General features: G+C 31.4%; 1 protein-coding gene across 1 annotated transcript; it reads right to left on the reverse strand.

Annotated features, from left to right (window-relative positions):
* Positions 1-1,899: 1,899 nt before the first annotated feature.
* LOC137826969 (E3 ubiquitin-protein ligase APD2) lies at positions 1,900-9,096 on the reverse strand. The gene is made up of 10 exons (XM_068633136.2): positions 8,712-9,096; positions 8,067-8,173; positions 7,840-7,968; positions 7,621-7,714; positions 4,497-4,571; positions 4,350-4,429; positions 3,506-3,652; positions 3,173-3,242; positions 2,731-3,079; positions 1,900-2,269 (listed from the first exon to the last, which is right to left on the reverse strand). Exons 1-10 carry the CDS (start codon positions 8,968-8,970, stop codon positions 2,194-2,196), a joined length of 1,386 nt encoding a protein of 461 aa, XP_068489237.1. The 5' UTR covers positions 8,971-9,096; the 3' UTR covers positions 1,900-2,193.
* Between the last annotated feature and the right edge of the window lie 1,627 nt (positions 9,097-10,723).

Below are 10,723 nucleotides of genomic sequence, written 5' to 3' on the forward strand. Positions count from 1 at the left end.
ATTTTAAGAAAAATATCACAATAAGCTATTGATGTGCAGATGGAACAACCTCATTATTTCAAATTCGCTCAGCAAGTGTAGGTTTACTGATTGAAATTTGTCCACAGAATTAGAGAAGTCAACTGCTCAACTTTGATGTTTGAATGTTATTATTTTTTATAGAAATTTTTAAACATTTTATAAAAAAATATGTTATTTAGATCTTTTTAAATTGAAGTTTTTATATTTATAATAACAATTTAATTATTTAAAATTATAGAATGTTAAATTTTATCTAAAGATAATAATTTGAATTTTTTTATACTTTATTTTCTTATACTACGTTTTTTTTTTTGAATAGTGGGTAATCAATTTGACTAACATATAATTACTTTTTGGTTTCACAACAATGTAAGAATTGTTGAGATTAGAATTAAATTTTTTTTATCGACAATAAAAAATAATAAATGTAATCACTTCAGGGGTGGTCTAACCCTTATACAGAATAATAGACCTACTTCACTCCCACCTAAAAGACACGTCACTGGACACCTGATTAAAAAACACTCCTGTGTTTGAATGTTATTATTTTTTATAGAAATTTTTAAACATTTTATAAAAAAATATGTTATTTAGATCTTTTTAAATTGAAGTTTTTATATTTATAATAACAATTTAATTATTTAAAATTATAGAATGTTAAATTTTATCTAAAGATAATAATTTGAATTTTTTTATACTTTATTTTCTTATACTACGTTTTTTTTTTTGAATAGTGGGTAATCAATTTGACTAACATATAATTACTTTTTGGTTTCACAACAATGTAAGAATTGTTGAGATTAGAATTAAATTTTTTTTATCGACAATAAAAAATAATAAATGTAATCACTTCAGGGGTGGTCTAACCCTTATACAGAATAATAGACCTACTTCACTCCCACCTAAAAGACACGTCACTGGACACCTGATTAAAAAACACTCCTGACTTTATTAAAAAACAAACCCCCTAAAAACAAGCACATGAGCTCAATAATATATCAAGAAATCATCATCATATAGACCAGAGGTTTGAGACACTAATTGAAAAAAGAGAAGAATCCAGATAGAGACTTGGACGTAATCCAAGGTCAAGCCTTCACTTGAACCAAGACAACCACTTCTAAACCATCGACAACTCCTCCTTTAAAAATTACGTCATTTCTATGTTTCCACAACTCGTTTACTACTGTAGTTCATATCACTCTCACACCTCATTTACCGAAGTGATGCATTACACAATCTAAACTGAGAGAAATTTAGCAGTGGATCATTATGGGACACAAAGTGCACTTCAAGCCATGCAAAACAACGGCTCCACACTAGCCAAGCAAAGCTGCACTTGAAGAACAAATGACTATTTGACTCCTCCTTCACCCTACAAAGGCTACAGAGAGGGCTTTCGACCATAACACCACGCTTTTCCAAGTTAATCCTAGTGGCTAACTTATTTTCCAACACTCTTCATACAGTAATAAGTGCAGAAGACATAGCTTTACACCTCCAAATATTTTAAATTTATTTAAAATACTGATACACTGATAATCAACCAGATTATAACATAAAATAGAAATATATATTTTTAAAATAAAACAATTTTAAAATTATATTAGTTAAATCAAAATTAGTAATGTTTTTTAATTTACACTTCTGAAATTAACATTATCCTTTCATTTATTCTTTCTTGTTGTTACACTTGATGTTTCACTAAGACAAAAACTGGCACTCCCTATTTCTACGTCCAACAAACCATTAAAGCTATAAGGAGGTAGGTAGTGATATGTTAATTAAAAATATTATTATAATGATTTATCAAAGTGTATGTATTTTAATTTTTGGATGTTAAAGAAATTTTTTCCTAAAGCAAAACACAGTTAAGGATAATAGAGAGCAAAAGCGTTTGAAATATACCCGCATACCTTCTTAAGTTTTGCAGCAATGGCCAATTAGCAACAAAATAACGTGTAACTGAATACATAAATCTCTGATTCTTGGCAATCATCTATCATCTAGTGCGTACTGCACTAGAGGCAGTGTTTCAATGGGCAATAGGATCTTCATCAGCAGCCACCATTTGCTTCATCATTCTCAATGATTGCCAAGAAAATAATGTGTAGTCGAGTACATCTATTCTGGTGTCTACTCATCTAATCTCTACAATAGGCTGAGCACTGATCAAACATTGAAAATCTTCCTAACCTTCTTCATGTTCCTACGACAAACAGGGCAAGTACCAGATGCCTCAGCTATCCTGCATTTACATGCATCACCACACAAGAATAATCATTAACCAATGCACTGAGCTACAGGCCAATGAAGATGTGATCTTAACAAAAAATTGTTAATACATACTCTTGAAAAGTGGATTAACACGTTTTTTAAGCAAAAAACCATCTCAAATAAATTACGGATTAGTTTGGAAAATACTTCTATTAAAGAGAAAAAAAAAAAGACAAAATCAGTGCATGTATTATGCTGTTAGTATGAAATAACTTCCCCATTTAGCTTATACATTATCTAATTTTAGTTTTCTGAAGTTGATTTCATTTTTTTTATCTCTCTCATTTTTTATGGTGAAGTTTCTCCGAATAGATGATCTACCTGTTCAATCTTTCTTCTGAAATGATAATTATTGGAAATGTGAAGCTTTTTGTAAATAAAATTGCTCTAGAAATATGACAGTGTTAGTAGTTATTGTAGCAATGAGTTTACCTAGTTCCACATGCAAAACAAGCCACGCAGTGGCCACATGGAAGGAAGAAGCAGTCCCTTGGAGCATCAAAGCAAATAGCACATAGACGCCGTGTATTGTTACTGGTTTCACCATCACCTGAAAGCTTCCCATCAATGGGGCCTCCTGGAAGAAAGTCAAGATCCTCCTCGTCTTGTGGCAAGGAATCATATGACGAACCCCAACTTGAAAGATCATCATCTTTGTGAGAAAGCAGAGGTGCTCTCTGAGGTTCTGTTCCCCCAGTTATAACTACTGCTCTATCTACATGAGCAGACTGAAGATTGTTCAATAAATTGAAGGTCCAAAACACAAGCAAAGTCAATCCACCTGCAGGAAGATGTAGAATAAATAGTAAGATGAAACCGTTTAAGATTGGTACAGGTTGTAAAAGGCTGACTTAGTAACGACTAAGGAGTTTACCAATGCCAAAAATATAGGTTACCCATCTTGGTCCATAGGACAGTTTGATATACCATTCATTGGATGCATTCTGAACCAAAGAAAAGTTACATAAGTAGCAAAAGCAAAGAATATGCATTTCACTAGGGTCTAGGGAATTAGACTTTTCTTGGAGAGGGAAAGGCACATGATTTACAAGTTTCAACCAAAATGCAATGCTAGGTTGCAACATTAATAATTTTACTTCCCATTTATCATTTATATGTTGTAATGATCACCATTTCTTTCAATCAAGTATATGATAATTCCATTGATAACCATTTCTTTGAAGTAAGCAAATGATAATAATCTTGCCTGTTGTGGACCAGGAGTAACTAAAACAGCTGCACTTCCATCAAGAAAGCAAATATCTAAAGTGCATGGACTACTGGTAAGAGCGCATTTGTAGTAAGCATTTGTTGTATTATGCAAAGAGGAGCTTACACTGAGGTTTAATGCCACCTATTCAATAAGAATGGACAAAAGGTAAGTAACAAATGATTGATTAGTTAACAAATTACTACAATGCTTGATAACATATAAGCCAATTGAAATCATAATAAGAGGGGGAAAACGTGACTGATGTATGGGAAACATAAAGTAATAAAAACTGGTAAGATTGCTTGGATCAAACCCCATCTTTCCCATACTCAGAAGACTCTGGTTCAGAATTATAATTACTTTTACACCATTTTAATAGAATGCAGGGTCTTTCCTGAAACAATAACAATGTCCAAATACAGTACTAATCAGGTCTGGTGATTATTTCAGTTGTACTGAAGTCTATGTGTTCAAATTATAGTGTTTGAACTTTTGTGAGTTCTTTGTTTATTTTCCTCAGTCATGAAAGGATTTAGGATACACGAGATTAGATTCTTGCAAGTGCTTACAAAAACAAGGAAGGGATGTTGGTAAAAGGATTAAGAAAAATTCACAAAGAAGGAAATGGAATGTGGTCTGAGGGCAAGGTCATTTCTGCTAAGGACTAGGTCCGTCTAGATACTTTTAGATTCAAGTTCACATTTTCCTTCTTTGCAGTTCACGACAGTCTGACAGCAAAAATAGTCTTGTCCGACTAGGTGAGATCTGTTTCATGCATCAAATAACATCATTGTGCTTGTTTTAAAACTAAATGTATGGTATAGGAATACAGAATTACCTCCACGTCCTCATCCAAATTACCCAATGCCACGTAATAGCTGGACGACCAGAATATTTCCTGCGTAATCATACCACTTCCTACAAAGAAGCAAAGCAACATCAGCATAGGTACAATAAACACAAAAGTTGTTTTTCTGTGTCTTACCTTGAATCACATTCCATGAAAGAGTTGTATTAGGTTCTGTTGGGTTCTCCAGCCACCGAGTGAAGGCCTCCTTCCCTGAAAAAGCAAGGGCATCAGAATGATATGTCGACAAAATATACTTAGCCATGAAAATTTTGGTACAACCATATAGAATAATAACCATGTGCATATGCTTGAATTTCGTGATAACTAAAACGAGGGATGTGCTGCGACTTTAACCGGGATCCTATGGGAATAACAAACTAACTAAAAAAATTACAACATCACAGCCTCTGCTCCAAAGAAGAATAAAAGTAAATAACTAGTTTATTAAAATCAATTATTTTCACCAATTGAATATGATTTCAAAGTATATATTATAATTAGGATAAAAAAAAAAACATTCGTGGAGGAAGTAATAAAAAAACTCTAAATTCAGTCACTAAAATACAAAGGAAACTTATAAACGACTTAGCAGAAAATAAACATTAACCTAAATAAATTGTAGTACTTCACACTTAGTGAAATTAGACTTCGAAAGCAAAGAAGTTTCTTATTTTTACTTTTCCTAATTAGTTAAATTACTAGATAATATCACATAAATGTTATATATATATATATATATGTGTATGTATGGACGAATGGTAAAATTAATTATCGATTGTTAAACATTTTTTCTCATGATTTGGTTCTTAGGTCGATGGAAACTTCGGCGGTTATCTTATGTATGTCAAGCAGACACAATAATTGATTCCAAAAGAAACTTCACTTTTACTGGAAAAATTAATATATACACTACATAAATTTAGGGAGCGAACCTTGAGTGCTTTAAGCTACCTTTCACATTAAGTACCACTCTCCTATCAAAGAGGAGGGTGTGTTAAGATAATACATTAAGTGCAAAGATTTTAATAAGGCAAGTTATTTTGAATAATTTTTAGAATTTGTTTGGTTAATGTTTTCCGGGGATGTTCATATTAGCCTAATGGCTAATTGCTAATGGGTCTCAATCCCAAGTTATTGTTAACGTAAGTGTTAATGGGCCTCGATCCTGATTTATTATTATCCTTAGTGTTAATTAACTTTTGTCTCGAAACTTTAATGTTAATTGACGTCTGTCTTGATTTATTATTAGCCTAATTGTTAATGAGTCTGAGTCTTATTCTATCATTACCCTAAGTATTAATGAGTCTCAATCTCAATTTATTATTAGCCTAAATGCTAATAGATGTCAACCTCAATATTATTAGTCTAAGTGCTAATGAGCATGAACCCTTGATCTATTATTAGCTAAGCGCTAATGGGCCTCGGTCCCTATCTTTTATTATCCTAAGTGTTAACGAGTCTCATTTCCAATTTATTATTAGCCTAAGTGTTAATGAGTATCAATATCAATTTATTATCAGTCTAAGTGTCAATGAACCTTGATTCCGATTTATTATTAGCCTAAATGCTAATGAACTTCAACATTAATCAAAATATTAATAGGCCTCAATCTTGATTTATTATTATCGTAAGTACTAATAAACCTCAATTTCAATTTATTACTAGCCTAAGTGTTAATGAGTTTCAACACCGATTTATTAACCTAAGTGCTAATAGGCCTAGAATCTGATTTGTTACTAGCCTAAATGTTAAATCGCTTAGCCTTCAAACTTAAAATGTTTTTTACTTCGATAAAGCTAGTTAGCCCATTGTATTGACAATGATTATGATATTTTGACACCCTATTCCACCTTACACCCACAACAAAATATTAATATTTGTAATAAAAAAAATTTAAAAAAAAAATCTCCTTAATGAAAATATAAACAAAATGCAAAATGTTAAAATAATTTTCAAAATTAAAAAAAATTATAAATTTCTATAAATGATTAAAATATTAATATTTGTTATGGGTGTAGAGTGGAATATGGATGTCAAAAAATCATTTTTGTATTGACAATGCATGTTCAAAGTACAAAAAAACAAATAAAAACAACATTCAATTGACAACCATAAAATAGTATTACATCCTCATTCCCTATCCACTATCAAGCTTATTACAACAACTTTTCATAGTTCAATTGTCGAATAGTTAATTGATGGAGTGATCACTTAATCTTGTTCTAAAGCTACTTGAAATCAAAGTTGTCAAACTCGAGAGTCTACATAGACTCGTGAGAATTCTATAAACTCGACTCGTAAACTCGTAAGAGTTTACTTCACATGAAAAAAATATTTTAATAATATAATTAATCAAAGTAGTTAAAACAAATAAATTCACAACACTAAAATAACTACATTTTTACTTTTACTTTTAATAGATAAAGATGCACTTAGATTGTCCTCGTCTATAATGGTCACTATAGATTACGATTTTTTAGGCAACTGTCGCCTATATCTGTGTCTACCATACAAACTACGGTTATTAGGTCATAACTATCGTCTATATACTTTTCTATTTCCCACTCCAGGCTTTTTCGTTTTCGCGCTTTCTTCTCCGTTTCTCCCATTGATATCTTCTTTACAACCTCTCATTGTTGTCACTACTCTCATTCCTTGTAATGTGTCTTTCTTATTATTTTTTATGTTGTTTTTCATATTTTTTGTGCTTTCTTGATGGGGTTTTCTCCCTTTTCATTGTTGAATGAGTGTTTCCAAGTTCGAAATTGTGGCTTGTGTTCTACTCGTCATTGTTGTTGTACGTCATCGCTGAAACTCTTGAATTCCTCCACACCTTTATTCCTTTAACACAACTCGAAGTCGTTATCTCTCGAAATCAAACTTGATGGTTATTTCTTTACATTAATTGTTAGATTATCAACAATAACAAAGAAAGAAAAAGAAAAACAAGATTAAAGAAAATATTTTAGAATTATCTATACTATAACCGTCGCTTATAGTGGTCTAATGACTACATTTTTGTGACCGTCATTTATAATTCAAAATTATAAACGTGTAAACTACAATTCTAAAACTATCGGATAAGGCGTTTAAAAACTACTATCTAGAGACATTTTTACAATTGTAATTTCTTCTTGTTCATATATATATATATATATATATTACATATCTAACATGCAGTTAAACTCAAAATTATTTTGAGAGGAGAAAGCCAGCCAAAAATAGGGAAATCTGAGGGATAAAGTTTGGTATGCCATACCTTGTGCAACTATAAGGAAAACTGAAGAGCTCTTTGAACTAACGTGATACGAAATATTTATTACACTCCCTCTGTTTAGATAAATTTTCCATTCCTGTGGAAGAGATAACAAAGGAGTTGGAAGACTTTCGTAGTATCTAATTTCATAATCATGTGAAGGTCAAAGATGAAACCTGAAAGGGAAAGGGAGAGGCAATTGGAAAAAGTACATTAACTTACCTTTTCTGCGCCAGTGGGAAGAGACACATTAAGAGTTTCACCCCAAGAGCTAACAACATCAAGTGGGGGATCCCCATATGTACCGTAAAGAATGGCTCTTGGTCCAGGGTTTGCCACCAAATTTTCTACCTAGTGCAAAATGAGAAAAAAAAAATCCATATTATCTACACTTTCACTAGCTACAAATCCAAGCACAGATATATATAAATACCAATGGTGACTCTCACCTTCACAGATTTCACGAATACCGAACTAGGTTGGAAAACTATCGAAGATTCTGGACCAAGCATGATGGTCATGGACCCATAAACCCCCAGTATCATAGTCATCGACACTGTAGCTTGAAATATGTTCAAAAATCAAAATCTAAAAAACAAAATATAAACTTTTTTGCTTATGGTAAATTACAAAATCTACCAACACTTCATATAATCGGGAGTGACTGTGGTCCAATTATGTCAATCTATCATTTGGTAGCTGTTTCAAATTTATATATGTAGGCTGTGAAAAAAAAAAGTGTATAAATGCAATTATCCAACATAGAAAAGGTCTGTTACCAATTAATAATTGGAGAAAATTTAAAAAATAATTTATAATTATTCTAATTATAACTAGAGTTTTAATTTAATAATCCATACAGCAAATTTTAAACTAAATAACTTATTATCCAAGAGAAATTCAAATTCTAATTAAAAACAATATAAAAACACGTAATATTTTGGAGTTTAATGGTAATGCACCATTCTCGAAGTAATTCAAGGTGTTTTTTTACTAAATTTTATCAATAAATTATAAAAAAAATGAAGATAACACCGTGAATGCATTAAAAACTACGATAACAGACAGAACACTGGGATTGAAGATTCCGTTACCGAATAACCAAAAGCTGAAGACAACGGCGAAGCAGGAGCAGGTTTCGTCTCTAACAGAGCTATCGCCGATACTCCAGATGCCTCTGCTGGAAGTGCCGCGCACACGCTCCGCCTCGCGTGACCGGCCCGGCGGCGCCTGAGAGCTGGCGGACGCAGTTTCTTCCGGCGGTAGCACGGTGGTGGAGTGAGGGTCCGGCATTATTGTAGAGAGAAAAGGACGAGTGGTGCGAGAGTATGAGGAGTGAATTAATGGGTGCATGGTGAAGTGAAGCGTTATTAGTGTTCAACTGCGGGTCTTCTAATGAGGTTTGGTGGCGGGAATGGTAGTTAGAGAAGTGAAATTATGGTGGTTGCAAACAAATCTTACTTTGGTTATGTGAGACAAAAGTTGATGCAGCTCTTTGCAATTGAAGAGTGAGATTTGACTTACTCAACCCTCGTGCTTTTCTACTGTACCTAACCCAAAGTCTTCACTTCTTTTGGATTTTAATTTTGGTTTTATCCAAAACGATAACGTGTATATCATTTGGCCCAGAATAAAATATAATTTTATTTTAAAAAAAAAAGCTCTTAAATTTGTTAAAGATAAAAATTATTGTTTTCTTTAAATAAATTCGATTAAACATTGATGACAATGCATTAGAGACACCGGTAGTAGAAAGTGGGGTCTGTGTGTAATGACACCAGAAAGATCTTTACATAAGTGTCTAATCACTATTTATAATGAGTGTTTTGATTTTATAATTATTATTTCTATATTTATTTTAATTACGATTTCTATTAATTGGAAGTTTTTTTTTTTTATAATAATAGTGTATGGAAATTAAACTTTACTTTTAACTATAAATGAAGTATAAAATTTACAAAAAGTTAAATATAAAATCTTATGTGAAATTTTTATTTTAAAAATAAAAAATAATTCGTGTTTTTAGTTGAATTTCAACTTCTCAAGGAATCTTGAGCTTTATTGACCCAATTGTGAATTTTGTTAAAGATTATAGTTATTGTAATAAGATATATTAGAGAACAAATGACAATGTCTAACCGTTTGGATCTGGGTGATTAGTGTTCATTCAGATTAAAAATAAAAAGTATTTTTGTTTGGATGAGAGAGTTTGCACATATTAGGTGGTATGGAAAGGCAAAGGAAAGTGAAATTTAGTTCTTTGCTGGTTTGAGAAGATTTGCAAAGAAAGTTAACCATTTACTATGTTACCCATTTGTCAACTATCATAACTCATGTACCATAACAATGGAAATTCTTTGCACAACACCATGCAATAGAGATTCACACAAGATTTCTGAGTGCTTTGCCTAACATAGATTTGTACGAGATTCCTACTTTGACCCGTGCATATTGGATTGTGATGGGTGATGAGTTAATGAAGTGATAAATATGGGAGGGGAGGAGATGTGAGTTGAGGGAAGAACTTGAAGGTCATCAGAAGTGTGCAGTGTGGTTGGGGGTGGTGCACTCGTTGTCGATGGTGTTGTGTGTGGCTCGAATTGTTGGTGGTGCTCGGTGAGCAATTGTGGTCTGCAGTAGTCATAAAGTCAGTCAGTGATGGTTGCATCGTCAATACGGTGATTTATTTTTTTTAAAAAATCTACATGATAATTGATAATGGTAATTAAGTTTAAAGAGATAAATATTTTTGAAATATAAATATTAAATAAGTTATTTATCAAATTAAAATTTGTTTATATATAACTTGTAACACTGATTTTCATAAATATATTATAAATAAGGATATAATTTAAAAAACTTTATAAACATTATTTTAAATTTATAAAATAATTATAAGTATACAAAATATATAAATGTTTTAAAATACTACTTTATAGATACTTTATATATAATATTTAATTTTAAAAAAAAATCAAGTAAAAAACTTTATAAATATTATTTTAAATTGATAACATAATTATAAATATAAAGAATATTTAAATATTTAAAAATACACTTTGCGAAGTTTATGTATAATATATATTTATTTTTAAAAATGAAGTAA

Source organism: Phaseolus vulgaris, chromosome 8 (genome assembly GCF_051622355.1).
Source record: "Phaseolus vulgaris cultivar YP4 chromosome 8, ASM5162235v1, whole genome shotgun sequence".
NCBI classification, from domain to species: Eukaryota; Viridiplantae; Streptophyta; class Magnoliopsida; order Fabales; family Fabaceae; genus Phaseolus; species Phaseolus vulgaris.

Excerpts from the sequence above, each read along its gene's own strand:
- LOC137826969 (XM_068633136.2), bottom strand. The coding sequence starts at position 8,970 with ATGCACCCATTAATTCACTCCTCATACTCTCGCACCACTCGTCCTTTT. Across the intron at positions 7,969-8,066 it reads TATTCGTGAAATCTGTGAAG|GTAGAAAATTTGGTGGCAAA; the intron begins GTGAGAGTCACC and ends ATTTTGCACTAG. Across the intron at positions 3,080-3,172 it reads AACCTATATTTTTGGCATTG|GTGGATTGACTTTGCTTGTG; the intron begins GTAAACTCCTTA and ends ATCTTCCTGCAG.